The 27,752-nt window shown below is 38.4% G+C and overlaps 4 protein-coding genes across 13 annotated transcripts in view; 1 reads left to right on the top strand and 3 right to left on the bottom strand.

Moving 5' to 3' along the window:
• The window catches only part of herc1 (HECT and RLD domain containing E3 ubiquitin protein ligase family member 1), a 44,399-nt gene extending 43,330 nt beyond the window's left edge, over nt 1-1,069 (bottom strand). For all 10 annotated transcript variants that reach the window (XM_047810174.1, XM_047810173.1, XM_047810176.1 and 7 more), the window contains exon 1: nt 857-1,069. The gene's annotated coding sequence lies outside the window, so the exon portion shown is untranslated. The remainder of the gene's footprint in view (nt 1-856) is intronic.
• A 1,591-nt stretch (nt 1,070-2,660) lies between these two features.
• Nucleotides 2,661-7,534, bottom strand: fbxo22 (F-box protein 22). Its single transcript, XM_027152046.2, has 7 exons — nt 7,339-7,534; nt 5,511-5,643; nt 5,287-5,374; nt 5,098-5,202; nt 4,716-4,868; nt 4,443-4,608; nt 2,661-4,095 (listed from the first exon to the last, which is right to left on the bottom strand). The coding sequence occupies exons 1-7, from the start codon at nt 7,467-7,469 to the stop codon at nt 3,702-3,704; spliced, it is 1,170 nt and encodes a 389-aa protein (XP_027007847.1). The 5' UTR covers nt 7,470-7,534; the 3' UTR covers nt 2,661-3,701.
• A 3,273-nt stretch (nt 7,535-10,807) lies between these two features.
• LOC113645982 (cilia- and flagella-associated protein 20-like) lies at nt 10,808-11,793 on the top strand. Its single transcript, XM_027151971.2, has 2 exons — nt 10,808-10,997; nt 11,277-11,793. The coding sequence occupies exons 1-2, from the start codon at nt 10,914-10,916 to the stop codon at nt 11,772-11,774; spliced, it is 582 nt and encodes a 193-aa protein (XP_027007772.1). The 5' UTR covers nt 10,808-10,913; the 3' UTR covers nt 11,775-11,793.
• Nucleotides 11,794-15,807: 4,014 nt separating this feature from the next.
• On the bottom strand, nt 15,808-22,947 carry LOC113646082 (tropomyosin alpha-1 chain-like). The gene is made up of 10 exons (XM_027152087.2): nt 22,719-22,947; nt 21,776-21,901; nt 18,966-19,099; nt 18,081-18,198; nt 17,891-17,961; nt 17,073-17,148; nt 16,904-16,966; nt 16,599-16,668; nt 16,257-16,335; nt 15,808-16,112 (listed from the first exon to the last, which is right to left on the bottom strand). The coding sequence occupies exons 1-10, from the start codon at nt 22,830-22,832 to the stop codon at nt 16,109-16,111; spliced, it is 855 nt and encodes a 284-aa protein (XP_027007888.1). The 5' UTR covers nt 22,833-22,947; the 3' UTR covers nt 15,808-16,108.
• Nucleotides 22,948-27,752: the final 4,805 nt, after the last annotated feature.

Below are 27,752 nucleotides of genomic sequence, written 5' to 3'. Positions count from 1 at the left end.
AGTGCAAAAGTTTGTGCACCCTTAAAACAATCATTTCAGCTTAACGTATAATAAAAAAGTCTGCTGGTTTTCACACAAACCTCATTACTAGGTTTAACCGAGCAGATTGTACTATTTGAGAATTTGAATTATATTGTTAGAAATATAAAAACAGATCAACATCAACTCAGAAGTTCTAATAACCAGAATATTCTCAAATCTTTTTTTCACATCTTCTAAAGAATATCACAACACTAAATCCTTAACAACACGTTTAACACTAAGGATAACTGATTAATAATTCATTTATGTGCCCCATAAGAACAATTAATAAGTTAATTAGCGTAGTATATCTCCTCAGCACACCTAATACTCACATCATACATGAAAATACAACGCAATACGAGTTAAAACGACAACAAGAACCACGATTTAAAGGTCGATATTTAAAGAAAAACCAGTAGAACCGAGTGACAAGGCGAATTTATTCAACTGACGTTACTGGAAATTTTGCTAGCATGTTAGCTAAGAACTAGCTAAGATGAAGTTAGCCACGAAATTAAGAAATATATCTGTCGCAAATCAGTTATTTAAACTGTTTACTCGGTCACTGGGTTTTTATTCGATAAACACGAAACGTTGTTATTTGTTCATATCGCGTCTGACAGACAAACAGCTGATGCTAATCCTAGCCAACGCTAGTTAGCATGTTAGCTTGTTAGCATGTTAGCTTAGCGCAGGGATATTTTAGCAAACACCGGCCCAGGTGGGTTTTTTTTTAGCACAGATCAAATAATTACAAAGCTTTAAACATTGATTAGTCATTTAGTAAGTGTACAGGTTTAAAGTTTGAGCCTCCTGAAGGCCTGAAGCTTACCACAAACTGTCAGAGGTTTCTCATGTGCAGACAAAACAAGAGAGGAATTCATATTTCTCCACTTATGCAGAGGTACAAATGTAAACAATAAATGCCAATAATGCAAAAGGATCAATTATGTCCTGTTTTTAAAAAGGAAGGGCATGTAAATAGTGATATAGAGAGCGGGTCTGCAGTCATTCCGCACCCTCAATTCTACACTGAGAGAAGGGTTGCCAGATCTCAGCACCAAAAACTCCGCTTTAGAACAAAACACACTAAAGCAGTGCTTCCTGCATTTGTCTTGTGTTTGTCCCATTCATAAGTTTGTTTATATAAGTGTCGTGTCTTGTCTCTACAGTAGCAGCTTGTTAGCAGCAAATATGTGTTTTAGGTTATGGTTCTTCTCACTCACTCACTCACACTCACTCACACTCACTCACACTCACACTCACTCACACTCACTCACACTCACTCACACTCACACTCACTCACACTCACTCACACTCACTCACACACTCACACACTCACACACTCACACACTCACACACTCACACACACACTCACTCACACACTCACTCACACTCACACACACACACACACACACACACACACACACAAACCCCTTTTTCAGTATCAGAATCAGGTTTATTACCAGGTACTTTATTACAACATGTACAGGAATTTACATGTACAGGAATAGAAATAATAGAGAAGAAGCATAAATATAAGTAACAAAGGTTATAAAAAAATTATAAAATTAATAAAGTTCAGTTCACTCAACTAATGAACACAATTAACAAGAAATCGATCAAAAATCAGTGAATGGCTTTAGAAGTGTTACCTGTTGGACAACAAAACTATAACTATAAACTTGAACTATAAATTCACATTTTTGCTCAGAGAGGATAGCATGGATCTGGCAACCCTGATTTCTGCTTTCCCTTCTGAGCCCCAGCCCACGTCGCAGTGTCTGTGGTGTGTGTGTGTGTGTGTGTGTGTGTGTGTGTGTGTGTGTGTGTGTGTGTGTGTGTGTGTTTTCCGATCTTATCGGAAAAAATCCATGACACGCAGGAACAACAGACTGCAATGGACAAAAAGGTCAGCAAAACAGATTAGTGCAACACAAAAATGAACACTATACATACATACTATATATATATATACACACATATACGTATATATATACGTATGTATATATACGTATATTATATATATATATATATATATATATATATATATATATATATATCTATATATATATATATATATATATATATAATCACCTCATCACCTCTTTGGACCATATTGAGAGTTCCCATGAACTGTTCAAGCTCAGATCTTCGATGTCCTTAATGCGCCGTGAAATAACGTAGAAAAAGATCACACCTGATCACGAAACTGCTCATCAGTCAACTGGCCGATTACCTTTGAGCCTGTGAAAAGGAACGACTGAGTAAAAACAGTTAATGTGATATTTTTGTTAATCACCTGAATCGCAGCTGAAAGTCAACACTTCTATCAAACCACAATCTTCACTTCAAATCCATCGTAGTGATTCAGGGGCAAAAATACAAAGTCCCACTGTCCGAATACTTACGATCGTATACGGCTACTTGCTTTCTATGAGAGTTAATAAAGTTGGATTAAATGAATTATAATAAGCTATAATACCAAAATATAATAATAATAAACTAATAATAATGAATATAACACTGATATGAACCACTGTAGTAAGTTTTTCAATTGATGATAATCGCAGAAATAATAATTATAACAAACATTTTGTAATAAAACAAAACAAAACACAATGAATAAAATAGTCTTGATTTCGTTGATCTTTTATTTAACGTTTGAATAAATTTAACAAAACCATTTATTTATTCTACGCAAAAATATTGGATGAATTACGCAAGCTTTTTACACATAACGCTGATTTATAGTTTATAGCTGGTCTAACAGCCGTAAAAAAAAATACAACAAAATAAAGAACAGAAAGCAGATTTACATTCCGTCATATTTAGAGAAAATATTTCAGATTCATTAAAACAATGAGGGAAAGATGTGTAAAGAAAAGAACTCGACTCTATATCGTAACACTGTTATTGAGACGAGAAAAGAGAACCGGTCTACAGATAATCTGATCTGATTTTATTATGAAGTAGATAAACTGGAACATGTCTGTGTGTGTGATCAGGGCTAAAAACCTGAATTTTTTTTAGTTGCTTCTGTCCGGTGAGAAACGATCACAATGTCTGCTTCTGAGAGAAAGCTGGAAGAAAACCCGCAGCTCTGAGCTCGGAAATATGACCTACTTTATTACAGAATTGTAATAAATGTAGATTATTTGTTTAGTCAGGAGACCTGGGTCAGGACGCGGAGCTTCAATATTTGAGTAGAAGCAGATAAATATCACAGAAGGAAATACAAACAGATCAACAGCATCGATGGGGACTTCTGTAGGACTGAGAAGGAATGGGATTAATATCAGAGGTCTTAATAAATCCTACACACACCTTTTCTTTAGATAAATACACAACAGCAGGTGTGGGGATTGAATCAAGAGGGGGGAAAAAACCTATAGATGAAAAAAATTCAGTACAAGTGAATATTTCACTGCAGGTCAGTTGGACAGGAGGGGGGGAAATTGTGCAAGTCAAAGAATTTTGTTTTTCTTGAATAGCTTTAGGATTTAAAAGTGCACTGATTTTAAAATGTACTAAGATTAAACACTAAATGTTACATGAAATACATGTGGAAAAGAAAGTCCCACGCTTCTAGTTAGCCCTGAAAGAATGAGAGAGAGAGACAGAGATAGAGACAGAGAGAGAGAGAGAGACAGAGAGAGAGAGAAAGAGTGTATGTGTCATCCCAAGTGCACCAGACTCATGACGGTGGTGTAACCGTGCTGCAGTCCGTTAACGTCTGTCTGACTCAGTGTGTAGTTTTCTTTTACGATGCGGTCGCAGCCGATCTCTCCGTTTCCGAAAAACCCGAACAGAGGAACTCCGGGGAAGAGTTTGTGGAAGACGTCGGCCTCTACGTTGTGCTGCCCGCCGTAGTGGTTGTGTCCCCGCGCCACGCAGGCGAACATGAAGCCGACGGTGTTGGACTCTGGAATGTTGGCGGCTTTCAAGCGTCGGAGGGTGACTTCGGCCGACGCGGGCGTGCTCACATCCTGATCCATGAGCACTGAGGCTCCCTGAATCCTGGGACCACTCAGAGTGAGACCTGCCACACCGAAGGAACCAGGAGAACAACTGGGAACATGACACACACACACACACACTGAACTGAGTATTAAGCACATCAGTATTCCGTCATCCGACACGACCAGACATCAGCGCCATTAGAAGGCACTTTTTTTTGTTTAAATCATCTCTTGTTTTCATTTGATATCGTATTACAAACGTAAGCACAGAAATAAATGCTTCCTGAGTCTGTCATTCTGTTTTCTGTCAGATTAGTGTGTTTAAAGGTGGCCCTCTTGACTCTTCCGCTTAAGAGAAATCTCAGAAAATCCACCGAAGCAGCTGCGTAACCCGATTCTGAACATCAGCAGCTTCCCTCTGTGTATATTAAACTCTATAACCTGTGTAACACGCACCAGTCCCTCTTGTGTGGGAGAACTCTCTCTACATGACCACCGGCGATAAGGACGTTACTCTGCCCCAGAGGTTCTAGCAGCTGATTAAGGAAGCGTGCAGCTCCGGTTTTGTAGGCGTCGTAGCCAAACAGCAGCACCACCTTCAGGTCAGGATTCCCGGCCAAGCCTTCGAGACAACCACACACATGACATCTTATCATTCCTGTACTCATGAATTTACGTATTTATCTTTTCAAGTTGCTCATATATTCAAAAAAACTCATGCTGGTTTACCTGCTTTCTCTAAAGCATTGTCGTTGAGGCTATTTTTGCAGAAGTGAAACGGTCTGATGTGAACTCCCTCCATTGCAGGAAACAGAAGACTGAAACCAGCTTCACCCTCCATGAACTCCTGAGGGGCACGACAGGACGGCTCACTGGGGGTCACTGAGGAGACAACAAAGCAACATGATGTACAGCAGGAGAGCAGAGCCATTCTTTACCAACACAGAGAATTAAAACACAAAAATCTCACGATGTGAGGGCACATGTACTAAAATTAATAATAAACAGCGCAAGGAGATGATTAGAAGTTTCTGGTATGCTCTCAGGGGACGAAAACTCAAATCCGTATATTTACAGCTACAGAACAGAAAAGACAGAAGGAGAAACTTACACACGATTCCTGGAGTAATGATGCACAAGATGTCACAGCTGCTGGGCAACAAACGTCTCAGCCTTTCCACCACGTCCAACTTGTCCTCCGGCTCACACCGCCTGGCTACGGCATGGGATCAGACACGGGATCAGACACATGATCGTAATTCGTAACATTTATTATAAAGTAACAGTTACGATGTCTTACCTTTTTTATGCCTGAAAGCACCATGATGTCCAGTAAAGTTCTCATTGTCTATCATTAACAACACCGTGTGGGGCAGCAGAAAGACATTCTAGAGAGAGAGAGAGAGAGAGAGAATGCTTAATAGTGACTACACTACATCATATCGCCCTTTAAGTGTTTTATTACAAATACATTTTTTCAATTAAATATCATTAGATATATAACAAATTAAAAAACCCTCAGACCTCCAGTCCATCCTCCAGGGTTCTGAGGAGAACGTGTTCCTCATATAGCGATGAACCGGAAGCCGAGAGCCACGTCAGGTTCTGTCGTGTTCTCAGCACTCGCCGTGCACAGTTCCTCCACAGCCGACAAACACTAAGACAGAGAGTGTTATCAATCAATCAATCAATCAATAAATCACACCCTTAAAGAAAGAAGTAGGTTTATAAACAAACAAACAAACAAACAAATAGATAAATAAAAATCGAAAATCTAATTGCCTGCCAGTGTTTTTGAAATAACAAAAAGTTATCGGACATTAGCTCCACCCCTCGTATATATAGCCACGCCACACACTTTGGGGGAAGTCGTGGCCTAATGGTTAGAGAGTTTGACTCCTAACCCTAAGGTTGTGGGTTTGAGTCTCGGGCCGGCAATACCACAACTGTGGTGCCCATGAGCAAGGCACCGAACCCCCCAACTGCTCCTCGGGCGCCGCAGCATACATGGCTGCCCACTGCTCCGGGTGTGTGTGTGTGTTCACTGCTGTGTGTGCACCTTGTATGGGTTAAATGCAGAGAACGTATTCTGAGTATGGGTCACCGTATGTCACGTCACTTTCACTTTCACTTTCACTTTGCATATGATCCGAGAATTTTCTCCTCTATATCTGTTTCATACCCAAATCTGTGATCACTCAAGATTCAGAGCTAATTTAGGCTCCGCCTCCAGATGATTAATTGACGTGGCTGTTTTTGATCTGATGATATTTCTGAAAAATCTGATGATATTTATATTAACAAGAGGAATAATAATAATAATAATAATAATAATAATAATAATAATAATAATAATAATAACAGTAATCAGCAGTGTGCAGTGATCAGCTTTATCTCCTGTCTTGGTCTTTTCCAACACCTGAGCTCTAAAAACTCAAGAAAAGAAAAAGTTTCATGTCTGTCTTCTTCTCCACAGCTCGGGTGGGGCAGCCGCAATGCTGTTAAACCAGAAAGATCAGTTTTATTCTGTGCAGGACAAACTATACTTTAACTATATCAATAATTATTATTCATATAACTATTCTTACTTAATACATACTATAATTTACAAAATAATAATAATAATAATAATAATAATAAATAATACCCAATAAAAAAAGCTTTACACTAAGAACAAAAAATATTTATATATAATAATGATAATAATTATTATTATTAACTACTTTTCACAATAAGAAAATTATCCTTCTTTTTTCAAAGAATGTAACTGTAAATTAACTAAAAAATATTGTTATTATTATTATTATAACTACTTTTCACAATAAGAGGAAAACAATTTTTATTAAATAATAATTATAATAATAATAATAATTATTATTATTATTATTATTATTATTATTATTATTATTATTATCGGTTGAACACATTTCTTTCATCTGTTAAAAATTTTACTTATTGTAATTTCCGTCATTTAAAGCTGAAGATTTGAGTTCTTTATTTTTTTATCATGTTTATATGAAGTGCTTCAGTGATGGTGTACAAACACTATGCTAACTGTGCTAATGTCAGTGTTCATCCTAAAACACTACACACATTTAAAAAGGTGAGAGATGATGATGTGAGACATAAGAAAATAAATAGATGAAGGACGACAGTTCTGAGAGTTCATTTAGTGGTTCTGAGTGAATTGTAAAGGTTTAAACACCAGACTTGACTGCACTTCAGAAGGCTAACATGCTAACAGAAGCTAACATGCTAACAGAAGCTAACAGAGGCTAACAGAGGCTAACAGAAGCTAACAGATGCTAACAGAAGCTAACAGATGCTAACTCTCCGAGTGTAAACACAGTACCTCGCGAACCGGAACACAGATTTGGTCGGCACAAACGTTAAGATTCTCTCCACGACTTCCGCCACATTTCCGAGCACAAAGCCGGCTTTACTCTCCACAGCACCGCTGCTAGAAGCTCCACCATCCTCCATCTTCCCTCTAAACCTCTTCCTGCACTTCACAACAACTCCCTTTTTTTGGTTTGTTTTCACTTTTCGTGCAAAACTCGCGTCATACTTCAAAATAAGAGTCCAAACACTACACTCAATGGGGCCATTCATTCATTCATTCATTCATTCATTCATTCATTCATTTTCTACCGCTTATCCAAACTTCTCGGGTCACGGGGAGCCTGTGCCTATCTCAGGCGTCATCGGGCATCAAGGCAGGATACACCCTGGACGGAGTGCCAACCCATCGCAGGGCACACACACACTCTCAATGGGGCTTTTCAATTCAATCAAATTCATTCATTCATTCGTTCATTCATTCATTCATTCATTTTCTACCGCTTATCCGAACTTCTCGGGTCACGGGGAGCCTGTGCCTATCTCAGGCGTTATCGGCATGGAGGCAGGATACACCCTGGACGGAGTGCCAACCCATCACAGGGCACACACACTCTCTTTCCCTCACACACTATGGACAATTTTCCAGAGAGGCCAATCAACCTACCATGCATATCTTTGGACCGGGGGAGGAAACCAGAGTACCCAGAGGAAACCCCAGAGACATGGGGAGAACATGCAAACTCCACACACACAAGGCGGAGGCGGGAATCGAACCCCCGACCCTGGAGGTGTGAGGCAAACGTGCTAACTCAATTAAATTCAATTCAAATTTATTATAGCGCTTTTTACAATTGACATTGCCACAAAGCGGCTTTATGAAGTAGTGAATTACATACGGCTAAGTACGGTGACCTTTCTCAGAATTTGTTCTCTGCATTTAACCCATCCAAAGTGCACACACACACACCGTGAACACACACCTGGAGCAGTGGGCAGCCATTATGCTGCGGCACTCAGGGAGCAGTTGGGGGATTCGGTGCCTTGCTTAAGGGCACCTCGGTCGTGGCCGGCCCGAGACTCGAACCCACAACCTTCGGGTTACAAGTCAGACTCTCTAACCATTAGGCCACGACAGAACATAAACATAGAACAAAAGGTTAATATAAAGAATAATATAAAAATAGAATGCTAAATTCAAGATTAATATTAGATATATTTAAATGTGTTTGTATTTATCCCTAATGAACAAGTCTGAGGTGACTCAGGTGACTGTGGGGAGGAAAAACAGAGGTGATGATAAATCTGCAATATGAAAAAAAATCATTTTCATTTTTGGCGGAACTACCAGCAGATGGTAGAACTGAGCTTCAGGGTCTGAGTGGCATTTTAGTCAATAACTCCTGAGCTAAAGCTGTTACTACAAAAAACACGGTTGTAGCTGCCTCTCTACATTACTACGATAGAAAAGAGGTGTTATTTGTGTAGTAACAGCGTTTAGCTCAGGAGTTATTGACTCGGGAAACTCCGACCTGTGAATATGTGGCCGACTTCCTGCTCCTTCAGTTCTCTCCAGCGCTGGAAAGCTGATCCTATATTAACACGTCCTACTTCTTGCCTTATCGTAAGCCTTTCTTCGCTTTCTTTCTTTGTTTTTATCCTCCATGTCAATGTTAAATCCGCTTTCTGCTAATGTCACACATGTGCACATATTGACAAGACACGCCCCTTTCTGCTCATTGGCTACACGTTTGTTTTGATTTTTGTTTAGTTTGTCGGCCCGACTCGGTTTTCTGAAGCATTTCTCAAATATTAGAGACCCCACCTTTAAATGAGATTCTAATATTGGCTGCTACTCAGGACATAATGCCTGATATTGATGCACTTGTGCAGGCTAAAAGATGCCAGGTTTCGGGGGCAAATTGATAAAATAAATGTTTTACTTTAAAAAACATACATACTTATGTATAAATTAACAATTTTTACAAAGATTTTCTTTTTAAAACAGCTGCCACTTAAGATTTTAAGTGTTTGGAGTCAATTCATGTATTCAGAATTGCTTCCCAGAATTGGAAATTGAATTTTAAACAGTTTCTATATTTTGATGTTTGATTTATGTTAAAATGCAGGACAGTGTTTTTAACTTCCACAAACCTGTGACTAAATGTTTTGTGTTCAGTTTTTATGCATAATGCACTTAAATAAATGTTAAACTGGGTTAAAGTGTTGTTGAAATTGCACATACTTAGGTTGTTGATAATATATTTTTGTAAAAGGACAAATCATTTAATATAAAGATTTTTATAATTTACTTCTTCTTTGCACTAACACAAAGAAAAAAGTGGACTTATTGTTAGTTCTATGTAATTTTGCTATGAGTTTACTCGTCTGGCCCCCTTGAGATCAGATTAAGCTGTATGCGGCCCCCAGACCAAAATGAGTTTGACACCCCGGTTATACACAGAGCGTCTTGACAAATTTTAAATCCCAGTCAGACTCAGGGAATATGCAATTGTATTGAGATTTAAATTGGCGTAAGGCTTGGAGAAGAGCAAAGTATAGGAATTTTCATATAAAATAAAGCATAGAATTTATCCAGTAAACATGTATTAGAAAGGTTTGAATTAAACACTATTCGTGTAAATACTGTAGTAATGAAAAAGAAACAATTTTACATTTATTTTTTCATTGCATTTATACAAAGACATTTTGGGTTGATGTTGAAAATTTTATTACAAGAAAATTTCATACAGTTGTTAAACTGGATGGGTTTGATATAATTCATTCATTCATTTTCCACCGAACTTCTCGGGTCACGGGGAACCTGTGCCTATCTCAGGCGTCATCGGGCATCGAGGCAGGATACACCCTGGACGGAGTGCCAACCCATCACAGGGCACACACACTCTCTCATTCACTCACACACTACGGACAATTTTCCAGAGATGCCAATCAACCTACCATGCATGTCTTTGGACCGGGGGAGGAAACCGGACTACCCGGAGGGAACCCCCGAGGCACGGGAAGAACATGCAAACTCCACACACACAAGGCGGAGGCGGGAATCGAACCCCCAACCCTGGAGGTGTGAGGCGAACGTGCTAACCACTAAGCCACCATGCCTGGGTTGATATAATGATATATTTTAATGATTGTGGGATAGAAAATGATAAAGCATATGTTATTGAATTACTGATCTTAATGGGGAAGTTTCTTAAAATATACATAAAATGAAGTGGTCTGGTAGTAAGTCAAATGTTTTTTTATTTCATCAGCAAATTTAAGCAAAACTGCAATATGTTGTATAGGTGTAAAAATAGAAAGCTTCCAAGGTTTCTAATATTATCTGGAAATTTACCTACAGTCATTTACTTGTGTACACCGATGGCGCTTATGTATAATGGATGCATTGCTACATCTCTCTTCCATTGTTACGGTATATCCGAGAAATTCTGATTCTTGTTCTGATTCTGTTTAACGTGATCAGAATCATCTATAGAGGTTATTTAAGCCACAATCTAGGAGCGAAGGGCTGTAAACAGAAGTGATTTATAAAAAGATAAAGCAGAGTTTTGATATTTTAAAGCTATGTTCAATAATACGTTTCAAAGCGGCTTCTTGTCCATCTTGTACAGCATCGGAAGCAAACCTCTGCACCACTGGGATAAACAGGTAAACATCTGCTTATTCAATTAGACTGATATTATCAACAACTCTTAAGATGTATAACTAAAGTATCAGAGATGTCTAGGTTGAGGTGGAGACTTTTGGTTGAGTGTAAATCTGGGTTTAATACATCAGGCACTTTGCAATCAGCCTTCAATCTTACACACAGTTGTAATACACACTCACCATCATGACACTAACTGTACGACAGTCTACGTGTCTATCTTTCTAGCTTTATCTGTCTGTGTATCAACATATAAATTTCATATAAAACTGTTCTTGCAGGTGAGAAATGGACATATAAAGCGTGTTACAGACAACGACATCCAGTCACTGGTGCTGGAGGTGGAAGGAACCAATGTCAGCACGACCTACATCACATGCCCGGCAGATCCAAACAAAACCCTAGGCATCAGACTTCCCATCATGGTCATGATCATCAAGAATCTGAAGAAATATTTTACATTTGAAATCCAGGTGTTGGATGATAAAAACGTGCGGCGGAGATTCCGAGCCAGTGACTACCATGTCACCACACGGGTGAAGCCCTTCATCTGCACCATGCCCATGCGCCTGGATGAAGGATGGAACCAGATCCAGTTCAACATGTCCGACTTCACACGAAGAGCTTACGGCACCAACTACGTCGAGACGCTGCGAGTACAGATTCACGCAAACTGTCGCTTAAGAAGAGTGTACTTTTCTGACAGGCTGTACTCGGACGACGAGCTGCCGCCCGAGTTTAAACTCTATTTGTCGGCACAAAGCAAAGCAAAAAAATAAAGTGACCTGTCAAATGGCATTGTCTCGTTTGGTATTGTTTTTTCTCCCCTGTCTTATATGTCTTATAGGTGCAGCGTGAGCTAGGAATCCCATCCAACATTCATAGCAAAGATGATAAAATATTTTATTACTGTAATGTGTAATGAACAGCTTTATTTCTGAACTGGAAGATCAGCTGCCACAATAGAGTTAGTGGACAGGCAGTAATTCTCAGAGATGGGAGACTCGAGTCATATGACTTGACTCGAGTCAGACTTAAGTCGCAAATTTGAGACGAGTTTTTTTTACAAATATTAAAAAAGACATTCATGACTTGAGACTTGATTCAGACTTCCGTTAAATGACTCAGAGATGGGGACTAGACTAGACTCGAGTCAGACTTAAGTCGCAAATTTGAGACTTGAGACTTGCTTGACAAATATTAAAAAAAGACTCGACTTGATTTTGACGTGACATTCATGACTTGAGACTTGACTCGGACTTGAGTTAAATGACTCCGAGATGGGGGACTCGACTAGACTCGAGTCAGACTTATGTCACAAATTTGAGATTTCAGACTTGCTTGACAAATATTAAAAAAGACTCGACTTAACTTTGACTTGACATTCATGACTTGAGACTGAACTCGGACTTCCGTTAAATGACTCAGAGATGGGGGACTCGACTAGACTCGAGTCAGACTTAAGTCGCAAATTTGAGACTTGAGACTTGCTTGACAAATATTTAAAAAAAGACTCGACTTGATTTTGACGTGACATTCATGACTTGAGACTTGACTCAGACTTGAGTTAAATGACTCAGAGATGGGGACTAGACTAGACTCGAGTCAGACTTAAGTCGCAAACTTGAGACTTGAGACTTGCTTGACAAATATTAAAAAAGACTCGACTTGATTTTGATGTGACATTCATGACTTGAGACCTGACTCGGACTTGAGTTAAATGACTCCAAGATGGGGGACTCGACTAGACTCGAGTCAGACTTATGTCACAAATTTGAGATTTCAGACTTGCTTGACAAATATTAAAAAAGACTCGACTTAACTTTGACTTGACATTCATGACTTGAGACTTGACTCAGACTTGAGTTAAATGACTCAGAGATGGGGACTAGACTAGACTCGAGTCAGACTTAAGTCGCAAATTTGAGACTTGAGACTTGCTTGACAAATATTTAAAAAAAGACTCGACTTGATTTTGACGTGACATTCATGACTTGAGACTTGACTCAGACTTGAGTTAAATGACTCAGAGATGGGGACTAGACTAGACTCGAGTCAGACTTAAGTCGCAAACTTGAGACTTGAGACTTGCTTGACAAATATTAAAAAAGACTCGACTTGATTTTGATGTGACATTCATGACTTGAGACCTGACTCGGACTTGAGTTAAATGACTCCAAGATGGGGGACTCGACTAGACTCGAGTCAGACTTATGTCACAAATTTGAGATTTCAGACTTGCTTGACAAATATTAAAAAAGACTCGACTTAACTTTGACTTGACATTCATGACTTGAGACTTGACTCAGACTTGAGTTAAATGACTCAGAGATGGGGACTAGACTAGACTCGAGTCAGACTTAAGTCGCAAATTTGAGACTTGAGACTTGCTTGACAAATATAAAAAAAAGTCTCAACTTTGACTTGACATTCATGACTTGAGACTTACTTGTGACTTGCACATGTGTGACTTACTCCCACCTCTGGTACTTCTACATGTGTTTTTAAATGTACATGGTTTATATATAATATATATAATATATAATATAATATATATGGTATTTATATATATATATATATGATCAATCACCTCTCACTAAAATAAAACCCCTTATAAAATCTGTATAAAAAAATTAACAGTGGAAAAGTCTGGAATAGAAATGCTGATTTCTATAATGTTTCAGCCATAAAAGTCTATTAAAGTCTTTTAAAAAAAAAAGCCAGAAATCGGTCACCTCTGTGACATCACAGGTAGGCGTGGCTTATATCAATAACAAGCTGGCTGCGTCCCCAAAAGAATAAGAACCACAAATCCTCCCGATTAAATAAAAGAGGTACAAATAAACTGGATTAACCCGGAATAATTCTATGTGTTAGTAATCGAAGTGGTGAATAAGTTTGTCTTTAATTAACTTTTAATTAAATGAAACAATTAAACAATGAATTTAATTTCATTAACAATGAAATTGAAATGTAACTTTTTTTTGTACTCGTATGTAATATACGAAACAATACAGACATGACATACAGGAATAAATCAAGGTTTCAGGCTTTGTGTTTAAATCAGGAGTAAATAAAGTCCTGAGGAGGAGAAACTGGGCAGAAAACTGTGTTAAATCAGTGTCCACTTGGGGCTTTGTTGGTTGTTGTGATGTATTTCAACGTCACACACTTTGTCAAAGTTACAGTATAATCGCAGCAGAATTCAAAGCAAAGTCACTTCAGACAATATTCCAGCAGCAGCATTTAATTAGATCAACTAAGAAAACATAAACATCTGTAAACATATTAGTGATTCTGTAGTTAAATGCCATTAATTACTTAATCTTTTGCAGCGGTAAGAAAGATGTTTGATCACCAGGAACATCTTTATCTTTCTCAGGCACAGATTTGAGCATCGTATAATCACAAGCCCTGTGAGGACGGGATTAGTTTCTCTTGGTGACGAAACCCTCCTATCTGCATATCCAGATGTGGCCAGATGTTGTTCTATATAAACATCAGTGCATCATTTCCGTGTAATATAATAAAGTCAGCTGAGCACGTGGTGTGAGATTTCACGTCGGTTTTAATGTCCTGGTGATCAGATCACAAGTGTACAGTCCAGCGAATTGGTTCCCTGTTTACGGTGTTGAAAGGTTGTCATTTATACAGAAATGTCTAGCTTACCTCATCTCACGTACCTGTTTCATTAACGAGGTCTGTTAACGAAACCTATAAACGAATGAGAGATGAGACGACACGTGAAGCTTTGAAAAGCGTCTGGTGTTCAGCACCATTCCCTAACGGTGTCGATGTGTGGCTACTCGCTCCTTCGTTACTGTCTGGGGTACGATCGAGACTCTTTAACGTTTACGTTACAAATGTGTTGTCATCATATTTCATGCAATCAAACTTTATTTGCATAGCACTTTTAACAAAGGACACAGACACAAAGCAGCGTTACAGAAACACATGTACAGCACGCTCGAGAGGTCGGATCGTCACGCGGCTTTGACGTGAATTTGGTCCTGCTTTCTTTTGACTGCTGTCTTTTATATGCAAAGTGCATTTGTATCATTAAGACTTATTATTTATTATTTTTATACCTTATTTACTGTTTCCTGGATTTGACTCTTTTTAAAAAAGGTTTTATTTCTGTTAATGATAATTCTCTGAGTTTACACATTCGTCTTCAGTAACTGCATTTTTAAAACGCTTTTTAATTATTTGGACAGAGATATACTGTAAGTGCTCATGCATTTATTATATATTTATTAAGCTGCATGTTATTGCAGTCTATGATGAGTATAAAGTTATTTTATACCTGTAGCTCTAGTGTTTATCGCAGCCTCTTTATTCAGCCTTCAGGATCATCCGGCTCATGCATCACACATGCTAGACAATTTAATACAGTGAGCAACTTTTAACTTTGGTCAATAAACCCGTTCCCAACATAATCGTCGTTCGAAAATTATATGATTAATCGACTTTCTAATGCGAAATTAATCCCGTCTGAATAGGGCTGTAGAGTGTAACTCCAGCACTGGAAGATTAAATCCCTGTAATGTAAAGTTTCAGGATAAAAACCAGAGTTTAGTCAGCATTCAGTGCTAAACTGAGCTCGTGTGAAAGCACTCGGTTTTCCTGAAGCTGACGATGGAGTTGGTCTGATCAGAAAACAGAGACAGAGAGATGGAGCGGAGGAGAAAAAGACAGACATTAGTATTGTATTCTTTTGCACCAGTTAAAAGTGTGAACTGGAAATGGGTGCTGATAAAATGGCAAAAAAACCAAAATAAAGGGAAATAAACAGAGCATGAGGTAGGAGAATAGAGGAGCTTTTCCAGTTTTTATTCAAGCTTCTCGAGAATAAATTAAAGATATAAGAAAAAACCTAAGACAAAACTAAAAGAGACTGAGTGAGTAGGGAGCTTTTACACCGCCGAAATAAAGGTTTATTATTTTACAGAAAGCAAAACCACTCAAAAGGTTCTGTATAGTGGATGGAATAACCGATCGCCATGGATGGAGGGAAGCAGTGACAGGAAGCGAGAAAGGAAAGAGAAATGGAGAAGAACTGAAGCGTGAAGTGAAGCGACTCGGCCGGAGCAGGGACCGGGGATCGGATCGTTTATCTATGAGGATGAGACAGAAACGGAAAATGAAGAAGAAACAAGAAAACAGGATAAAGGAGGTAAAAACAGCAGCATGCAAAATGATTTTTTTTTGTTCTAATAATGCTAGAGTTTTATCTGTAATTTCTTTAGTGAAATATTTACATGGAGGTCATGTCGTTAAGGGCGTGGTCAAGCTCCTCGCTGATGGCTTTGTACTTGAGTTTCTGGGCATACGACTCATCTACACGAGCGATCAGGAGGCGGAGCAAAGGAGCGTGGGTGACGATGAGGAGAAGGAGGAGAGAACAAAGAGACGAACAGAGAGACAGACAAAACAGGTGGGAACGGAAAGGAAAAAAGGCATTGAGGCAAACAAAAAAGGATGAAGAGAAACCGAAACTAGGAAACGGCAGGGAAAAAATAAATCAGCGTTTTATAAGTAAAAAAAATGGAATTTATCCCGAGATGTGAGACAAAATAGAGGTTTTTTGGGAAGTGTCTTACCCTCCAGATCATCAATAGTCTTCTCCAGCTTGGCAACTGATTTCTCTGAGAACTCAACACGAGTCTCAGCCTGGGAGGAACACACACACACACACACACACACACACACACAGAGTTTACACATGTTTACACACAGAGTAACACAAACACATTTGCTCTTTTCCTCTTTAATCCCAACAAGATGGATTTTTTCAAATTAATTTAACAATGTAGTTTACAATGTAAACAAGTTGTTGTTGTTTTTTTTACAGAAATAGCTCATCATAATCAGTTTATTTCTGCTGCATCTAAAAAAGTAAACAAACCTCCTTCAGCTTGTCAGTCAGAAGCTTGATCTCCTCCTCATATTTGTCCTCCTTCGAAGAGTACTGTACACATAAAGAACAGAAGACGTGAGTCAGACTCCACACACACACACACACACACACACACACACACACACACACACACACACACACACACACACACACTTACCTTCTCAGCCTGGGCCTCCAGGGACTTCATGAGGTTGGTGACTGTCTTCAGTTCCTCCTCCAGTTCAGAGCATTTACTGTAAAGAGATAGGACAAAATGTATAAACAAACAGTAACAGAATCAAATCAGAATCACTATTAGTATCTAAATCTGAATCAGAATTAGTATCCGTATCAAAATCTGAATCAAATCAGAATCACTATAAGTATCTGAATCACAATCACTATAAGCATCTGAATCAGTATCTGAATCAGATCAGAAACAGTATCAGTATCTGAATCACAATCACTATAAGTATCTGAATCAGTATCTGAATCAGAATCAATATCAGTATCTGAATCACAATCACTATAAGTATCTGAATCACAATCACTATAAGTATCTGAATCAGTATCTGAATCAGAATCGATATCAGTATCTGAATCACAATCACTATAAGTATCTGAATCAGTATCTGAATCAGAAACAGTATCAGTATCTGAATCACAATCACTATAAGTATCTGAATCAGTATCTGAATCAGAATCGATATCAGTATCTGAATCACAATCACTATAAGTATCTGAATCAGTATCTGAATCAGAAACAGTATCAGTATCTGAATCACAATCACTATAAGTATCTGAATCAGTATCTGAATCAGAAACAGTATCAGTATCTGAATCACAATCACTATAAGTATCTGAATCAGTATCTGAATCAGAATCGATATCAGTATCTGAATCAGATCAGAAACATTATCAGTATCGTATCAGAATCAAATCAATATCATGTCTGTGTCAATATCAGTGTTGATATGAGCTCTGTATCAGTTTTACAGCTCGTTTAGCTCAGCTCTCTCCTCTGTACGCTCCAGCTCAGTCTCAACGATCACCAGCTTACGAGCCACCTGCGCACACACACACACACACACACACACACACACACACACACACACACAATACAGGATGAGGGAAGGTGGAGACAGTGGTAGTAAAGAGAGACTGTAGGGCCAGTTAGCTGTCTCACCTCCTCGTATTTGCGGTCGGAGTCCTCTGCAATGTTTTTGGCCTCCTTCAGCTGGACCTCCTGCACCGCCATCTTCTCCTCATCCTTCAGAGCCCTGTTCTCAATAACCTTCGTGCCTCTGACAGACACAGACGTTATAATTATTCAATTGAAACTTTCACGTAACATCACGCTGTTTAAATATACACCATTTCGAGGACAGATTAGAGTGAGATACGCTAATGAGATACGTTTGAATTTGCTTTGCTAACATTTTATTTTACCATCAGTGTTCTGCCACGATAAAGATGGACCACCAGATGAACATTTTTGTGAAATCAGCACTTTGTTTCAGGTCAGAATACAAGATGTCACGTTTTTCCATAATACCAACGTTAGCTCTAGCGCCAGAAGTTGGATTTAGAAAAAGGCTTTGTTTTCTTAGCCATCTTTTACATTTAAAATGCTCTATTTATTAATTAACTAATTAATCTTATTATTTAACTAATTAATCTTCACAAACAGACAAGTTTACATACCCTTCTGTTATTGAGCTAGTGATCCTACGTTAGGGGAAGCAAGTTTTGCTAACATTAGAAAACACTGTTTTTTAGCTGATATGAGCTTCCTTCCCTGTTTCTGAAGTTTTTAGTGCTCTCAGTTTCTTCGGTACAGGTGTTGGGTATGAGATATATATATATATATACACACACACACACACATCATATATAAAAAATATCATATAAAGATAATATAGCTGTATTAAAATGTGTTATAATGAGACATTTTGATACGAATATATTATCTGTATATGATATTTTAATGACTAAGTCTGCGCCATAGGCAGAAATTCTGTCCCAAATATCTCGAAGGTGAGAGAAAAATCAGGCGAGTGAAAACACACACCTTTCGCTCTCATCAGCAGCCTTCTCAGCCTCCTCCAGCTTCTGCAGAGCTGTAGCCAGACGTTCCTGTGCACGATCCAACTCCTCCTCAACCAGCTGGATACGTCTGTTCAGGGAAGACACTTCACCCTCAGCCTGCACGTGCGACACACACCGGCTCAAACGCTCACACTTACAGCACACTGTACTGTACCAAGTCAAACAACTACTGATAACTAATAGAATACAGAGTGATACATTACAGGCTAAGGGCAGACAGATGAATATTAAATATGTAAACAAAAGTACTGAAATAAATAGTTAGACATGTCTGAGTCTGATGGAGACCGACATCATGTATGTGTCCCAAAGTATTAGAAGTCGTTGAAGGTTATCAGTCAGTAAGGTTAGAAAATTGGTTTATATAAATGTTGGTTGAGAATAAACATGTAAGAGTAAATCTGACGTCTCTAAACGTGTAGAGCGTGTTTGGTACAGCCCTACATGCACTGTAGCATCACTAGTGTGTGTGTGTGTGTGTGTGTGTGTGTGTGTGTGTGTGTGTGTGTGTGTGTGTGTGTGTGTGTGTGTGTGAGCGTGTGTGTGTGAGCGTGTGTGTGTGAGCGCATGTGTGTGTATGTGTGTGAGTGTGTATGTGTGTGTGTGTGTGAGCGAGCGGGTGTATGTGTGTGAGTATGTGTGTGTGTATGTGTGAGAGAGAATGTGTGTGCATGTGTGTGTGTGTGTGAGCGAGCGGGTGTATGTGTGTGAGTATGTGTGTGTGTATGTGTATAAGACAGACGTGTATTAGACTCTTCCTATCTTACAGAGCTGTCAGATTCCGCGCTTTACCCGGATTTAACGGCCTTACCGACGCACGCGCTGCTCGCTGCGTCTCGAGCTCCGTCTGTAGTCTCGCGCTTTTATTCTGGGTGTCATCAGTCACCTTGTGCAGAGATTTCAGTTTGTTTTTCACGGCATCGAGATGCGTGATTTCGGCCATGCTGATGATGGATGTGTGGATGAACAGAAGCTGGGTGTTGGTGCTTTACGCGCACAGAGAAGCACCAAACAAAACCGTCTCCTAATCTCAGTTAGACCTAAAGCCCTAAACCCGCACACTAAAGCAGTCAGGAGCAGTCAGACTGGAGAACAATCATACAGTTTGTTTACAAACATCTCAAGGTGTTCATGGTGTTCATGGTGTTCGCAGCTCGTCTCTGTTTTTATAGCTGCAGAAATAACCAGGTTGCCAGATCGTCTCCTTAAAATCCCCCATAAAGGCAATGCATCCTGCTGTTTGTTTTTTTAAGTAAAATTTATTTAAAAATAATATAAACAAATGTACAAAAAAGACGTTTACTTCAGTTTCCTCAAAATGTATTAAATATGTAAATTTATTCAGGTTTAATATGGATCCATTTGCATGAATAATTCTCATTAAAGAAAAAAATCAAATAATAAAAAAAATCTTCGATTTGTTTATGATAATATTATTATAGTCTATATTAAAAAATATGACAGTTTATTTCCATAAACAAGGAAAATGTGCACGTGAGAGGAACAATTTCATTTTGTGATGGAACTGAGGATGGCTGTGAAATGCTGAATATCTGCAGATTTTATTATTATTATTATTATTATTATTATTATTATTATTATTATTATTATTATTATTATTTTGCTTTTTTACTAAGTTCCATACATCTGAGTTTTTAATGTTGCTATTACGATCCTTCAATAAACAATTTATTTGGTTTTATTATGGTCATGTCCCATGCTATTAACTTTCTGAGTTGGGTTGCAAAATTCTGTTAAAATTCAGAGTAATATTAATTTACATTAAAGAAATAGATATTGCAGTAATTTATTCATCACAAAGACAGAAATATAATTTATATTTATTTACATTATTATTATTATTATTATTATTATTATTATTATTATTATTTTATTTACATTTTTTATAATACTAATAACAACAATAACAATAATAATAATAATTGTTGTTGTTATTATTATTATTATTATTATTATTATTATTATTATTACTACTACTACTACTACTACTACTACTACTACTATTATTATTAGCAGTAGTAGTATTATGGTAACTTTACAAAATGAAATGTTCTGAAAAGAGCTAAAACCTTTTTTTAATAAACGTAAAGTGGATTTCTGGATTTTTCCCCTCATTTTGTTTATGATATCTTTCCCTTACAACGCTCTTGTTATGAAGAGTAAAATACACGCCTGTTTGTGTTCAGTTGTTTCTTAATTGCAATGAGAATTTGATGAATGTGCAGCAGCGCCGTCTAGTGGTTGACTTTGAAACTCTCTCACTCTGCCCACATGAACGATCTTCTTCACTGTCGTTACAATCAGTATGAATTATTATCCACACGTTCATCAAATGAAGTATTTTTTTTTAGATGGTCCTAAACCAGACCTTATGTAAAAGTGTTACTCGGGTTCGTCTGCCTCTTAAATAGAATCTCGGTCTTGTGTGCAGGGGAAGAACGATGAAATGCTATATGTAGCCTACACACGGTCCAACCTCATGGCTTTTAGGGGCTCGTACCTGCTGTTACCTTATAAAGCTCTGATCTAAATTTAACACTTTGAGCTGCAGCGTCTTTTAGAAACATGTTTAATGGCACTGCTGCGAAACTGGTGTCAGGCTACGTTACATGCTGAACTCATGATGATTCAGTAAGAATTCCTCACATGTTCTCCGCTCTGTGTGTTTTAGTCTCTATGTGCATGTACTGATAAATCTATTCAATACAAACTTTCCCATTTTTCTTATGCATGTTCAGCAATAAGACTCACATCAGTGGCTTTTTTCTCGGCCATTTCCAGTTTTTCCTGAGCATCTTTCACGGCCTCGCAGTACTTGCCCAGCTCATCCTCGGTTCCTTTGAGCTTCTTCTCCAGGGCAACCAGGTCATCCTCCAGCTGAGAGAGAGAGAGAGAGAGAGAGAGAGAGAGAGAGAGAGAGAGAGAGAGAGAGAGAGAGAGAGAGAGAGAGAGAGAGAGAGAGAGAGAGAGAGAGAGAGAAAGAGAGGGATAGAGGAAGAAAAAAATGATTTAAAAAAAAGGATAAAAAGAGGGCGTGAGATGTGGTTAGACTACATAGAATTAGATTTGAATGTGGTTAAAAATCTGTACAGTCTGTGTGAAGCTCAATATGATGTCATATTAAATTCACCGATATGATTCGATTCTTTATGAGGTTTATGCCAAGGTACGCTCTCAGAACAAAAGGTATGAAGGTTCTTTCACCTGGATAAAAACAAAATTCTAACTGGACTGTAGTTAAAGGTAATCTGGAGTCATTACACTTTCCAGATCAAAGCTGTATGTTGAATAGACATCACTCAGTTCGTCTTCTTCAGGATGAGATTCAGTTGACTATGAAATAAAGCACCTAATGTTCTAGTGGATTTTCTTTTATCTGTAAATGTTGAAATCATCTGAATAGATAAAATAACAAAAATTATTTGGATAAAAATGTGCTTTTTTTTTTAGCTTTAATTAGCAGCTAAACGATAAAGTAAGTTATTAATGATGAATTACCGATTAAGTAAAAAACTATGTACTTTGTATTGGTTTTTAAATGGTTCTAACATGTTATGTTATGCGCTTGTTAGTCAGATTGATGTTTGCTAGCAGACAAAAGTCATCATCATTAGCTTCATGTACAGTAATCAAACACTCGTCAATCGAAGCAGCTTCAATTATTTTCTGATTTAACGTCCAGATGGAAACCGACCGCCTTGGTTCTGTCCTCCGATGCCTTCTTGTCTCCCTCAGACTGCTCTGCTCTGTCCAAGGCATTCTCCTTGTCGAGCTTCAGCATCTGCATCTTCTTCTTGATGGCATCCATGGCTGCTTAATGTCCTGCTGGCCAACAGAAAGAAAAACGGAGAGGAGGCGAAGAGCGTCTGCACCGGACTGAACACTGACCTGGAGTGCGAGCTTAACTGTCTCAGGCAGCTGACAAATATGTGCTTTGGCCTTTCACGAGTTCTGAAGGACACCCGATACTTTCCCTGAGCGCCGCTCCCACTGGCTGAAGACGAGCCTCGCTCCTTTTTTTTTAAGGAGCTCATATACAATTCGCCGTGCAAAGACATTTGAGCGTTCATATGTCTAAATATGGGATTGACACTCCAGGACATTCCCTCACCCTGAGACGTCTTATAATTTCTATCCATAAAACACACACACACAAATTTGACTTACTATCTTTCTGAGAACTTTCCACCGATATAACAACTTATGTGTGTTACATTCTAATTAACAACTACTGTAACACCTCATCTAAATCAAACTCCAACCTTAACCTCAGGCACACAAAGGAAAGAATAAATCTTACGTCTTAATTTTAAAAACTAAGCTCAGAGCCTTTGCTTCCTTTTCCATGTCACACACTGATGATGTCTATCAGCATGTTCATTAATCCATCTTCAGTAAGTGCTTACCGTAGATCACCTTAGATCCAGAGTGTATTCCGGGAATACTGACAGAAAGCTGGAATACACCTGGGATTAGACACACGTTCACACTCAGGGGCTATTCAGAGTCCACCTACTGACACATCTGCAGGAGAACACGGAGGAAAGCAGAAACTCGCAAGGACTCCAAACACGAGAACAATCATTAACAAACCGGAATCCCGGAGAACCTCAGAATTGTCCGTGTGAATCTAAGAACTAAAACTATGTTCGGTGGCATAAGTGTAAAATGTTCACTTTAAACTTTTTACATAATGAGAAAAGCCAGATCAAGACTTTTAAATAATGTGATCAGGGTGAAAATTCTACAATTGTAAAATATCATGATATAAAATATTCTCCTTAATAAGATCAAAACATACACGGCATACATCTTATTTCACACGCAAAGATTTGTTAGAATTGTACGTAATAAAACGAACAGTGTTCCATTTTCGAGCTTAAATTAAACGTCTGCAAAAATGTTGCGTATTAATGATTAATAAATATAATAAATTCTCATTTCATGCTGTTTTATTTATTTGTTTTATTATTGTCTCTGCTGCCAAACTGACACGGGTCAGATCTTATAAATGCTATATTATAGATAACACTATATATTATACACTGGCAGGACAAATGTGCAACTACATCCATCATCAGTAATGTAGCTTAAATCAGCAGATAAACAACAACAACGTCCCAAGAAGTAATGATTAACGATTAAGTAACAAATTGTCCTTTGTTTTTGTCTCCGCTCTCCGGCCTGTAATTGGTTGATTATCCTGTACTGTGTGTTCTTGTCTCATTAAGGTATTTACATTACATGTTAACATTTATGTCATTTGTCCGACCCTCGTATCCAGAGTGACTTAATTTATCTGAATTGAGATAATGTAGAGACACTAACAAACTAACACTAACACTAACAAACCCCCCAAATCAAGTTCCTAGTGAAATGTTCTCTGACAACAAATGCAATGAGTTTGCAACCTTTTTCTCTGAGAAAATCGGTAATATCAGAATGGAAATCAATTCGGCCTCATATTGTAATGTGGTCAGTCAGACCTCACTACAACAACCTCAAACAAAATTTGTCATTTTCTCAGAATTTGACAAAATTGACATATAAAAACCCTGGAAGAAACAGTACAACATATTAAAGCATCAACTTGCAGCCTTGACCCCTTCCCCACATCCTTTCTCAAAAAGGTACTTAACTGCTTAGAAACTGACCTCTTAAAAATAGTAAATACCTCTCTGCTCACAGGCACTTTTCCAGTGTCCCTAAAAACGGCGGTTGTTAAGCCTCTCCTAAAAAAGAGTAACCTAGATAAAACCATACTTAGCAACTACAGACCAATCTCAAATCTTCCTTTTATAGGCAAGATCATTGAAAAGGTTGTTTTCAATCAGCTGAACAAATTCTTAAACTCAAATGGCTACCTGGACAATTTTCAATCTGGTTTCCGCCAGCATCATAGCACAGAGACAGTGCTCATAAAGATAATAAATGATATTCGCTTAAACTCTGATTCGGGTAAAATATCAGTGCTGGTGCTACTAGATCTTAGTGCTGCCTTTGACACGGTACAGTAGATCACACCATACTCTTACATAGACTGGAAAACTGGGTAGGGCTTTCTGGGATGGTCCTCAAATGGTTTAAATCATACCTAAAAGGTAGAGGTTACTATGTGAACATAGGTAACCATAAATCTGAGTGGACATCCATGACATGTGGAGTCCCACAGGGCTCAATTCTTGCACCGCTTCTCTTTAATTTGTATATGCTCCCAATTGGTCAAATAATGAAAAAGAACCAAATTGCTTACCACAGCTATGCAGATGACACCCAGATATACAGTACTTAGCCCTGTCCCCTAATGACTACAGCCCCATTGACTCTCTATGTAAGTGCATTGATGAAATTAACAGTTGGATGCGTCGAAACTTCCTCCAGTTAAACAAAGACAAAACCGAAGTCATTGTATTCGGAAATAAAGATGAAACTCTCAAGGTTAACACACACCTTGACTCTAGGGGTCTAAAGACACAAAATAAAGTCAGAAATCTTGGTGTAATTTTAGAGTCTGACCTTAATTTCAGTAGTCATGTGAAAGTGAAAAGCAAATCAGCTTACTACCATCTCAGAAATATAGCCGGAATTAGATGTTTTGTCTCAAGACAGGACTTAGAAAAACTTGTTCATGCTTTCATCACCAGCAGGGTGGATTATTGCAATGGACTCCTTACTGGGATCCCCAAAAAGACCATTAGACAGCTGCAGCTCATACAGAATGCTGCTGAGAAGAATTCTGACCAGAATCAAAAAATCTGAGCACATCACTCCAGTCCTCAGGTCCTCACACTGGCTTCCAGTTACATTTAGAATAGATTTTAAAGTACTGTTACTCTTTTATAAATCACTTCATGGCTTAGGACCAAAATACATTACAGATATTCATTCATTCATTAATTTTCTACCACTTTATCCAAACTACCTCGGGTCACGGGGAGTCTGTGCCTATCTCAGGCGTCATCGGGCATCAAGGCAGGATACACCCTGGACGGAGTGCCAACCCATCACAGGGCGCACTCACACACACACACACTACGGACAATTTTCCAGAGATGTCAATCAACCTACCATGTATGTCTTTGGACCGGGGGAGGGAGTACCCGGAGGAAACCCTCGAGGCACGGGGAGAACATGCAAACTCCACACACACAAGGCGGAGGCAGGAATCGAACCCCGACCCTGGAGGTGTGAGGCGAACGTGCTTACCACTAAGCCACCGTGCCCGTACATTACAGATATGCTAATTGAATATAAACCAAGCAGACGACTCAGATCATTAGGATCAGGTCAGTTAGAGATACCAAGGGTTCACTCAAAACAAGGTGCATCAGCATTTAGTTATTACGCCACCTATAGCTGGAATCAGCTTCCAGAAGAGATCAGATGTGCTTCAACAGTAGACACTTTTAAATCAAGATTAAAAACATATCTGTTTAATTTACTGAATGAGCGCCGTGCTGCTTCACACTGACTGCACTTTTTATCCAAATCACTTTTACTCCTGTTTTATTCTTTTTAACACATTTTAAACTGTTTTTATTAAAATCACATTTATTTTCATTAATTGTTCTTTGTTTTGATTATGATTTTATCGTGTTTCTTATTTTTCATATATATATATATTTTTTTTTTCTCTCTTATAAATTGTTTTCTAATTTCTATGTAAAGCACTTTGAATGACCTCTGTGTATGAAATGTGCTATACAAATACAAATGTGCCTCATTTATACAGCTAAGCAATTGAGGATTAAGGGCCTTGCTCAAGGGCCCAGCAGTGGCAGCTTTGGTGGCCCTGGGATTCAAACTCACAACTAGTAGTACAACACCTTAACCACTGCCCTTCTAAGGCATTCACTAAATTCCAGGGGTTTCGTTACCAGGACGTAAAGTGGGCGTGTTTCTGGAGGTCTTGGAAAAACGCCTTGGAAAATCCAGCATACTACGAAGGAAAAAACAGTCATACAGGTTATTTTAGAAAACAAATAAACAACCAAAAACTATGGTTATGGTTAGGGTTAGGGTTAGATTATCAAATAGGCCACGCCTACCTGATGACGCAATATCTGTTACGCTTAATGACGTAAACCGCTGTCGGAGATCTGGACCCCAAAAACACAACAGATCTTCCCAGAAGTACCCAGTCACCATGACAGTGAGTTTTACTCCACGCCAGCATGCAGAAACAAAGCCAGAAATCCGATCTGTGCAGTTGGCCGACTCTAAAACACTGAACATTACAGCGGATTATCGCACTGCCATCAAGGTTAATGCAATTAGGGTCCACTTTCTAAACAAAGTAAATCAAACAAAACGTGTCAGTTTTGACTTTCTTTGAATTGCACATGGATTAAATAAAGCATAATTGTTGGATTTATTTAAAAAAACGTGATTATCACTGATACATGATGTGTAATAAAGCAGAAAGTGTTTGGACTCAGAGAAAGTGGTTAGAATTTAGCACCTCTTCTTTAGTTCTTTGCTCTTTTTTTTCTGTGTCCATTCGGGGTCTTACGTTACCCAAGGGAGTTATTTTTACTTGAACTCTCCTAACCCTGACCACCTGCCCCTCCGAGAGCGAGATCATGAGCCGCAGCTGCGTTTACAAAACTGAACCTCAGCCTTCTGCGTTTCATTTCTCTAGTAGTTTATAGTTTAAATCAAGGTTTTGCTTTTGTCTTTGTATTTGTTTTTACTGTCGCAGAATTACAGCATGTTTTATTTCAGATGA

This window comes from Tachysurus fulvidraco, chromosome 2 (assembly GCF_022655615.1).
Source record: "Tachysurus fulvidraco isolate hzauxx_2018 chromosome 2, HZAU_PFXX_2.0, whole genome shotgun sequence".
NCBI classification, from domain to species: Eukaryota; Metazoa; Chordata; class Actinopteri; order Siluriformes; family Bagridae; genus Tachysurus; species Tachysurus fulvidraco.
The sequence above is the reverse complement of the archived record's forward strand: the minus strand, read 5'-3'. Positions and strand labels throughout refer to the sequence as shown.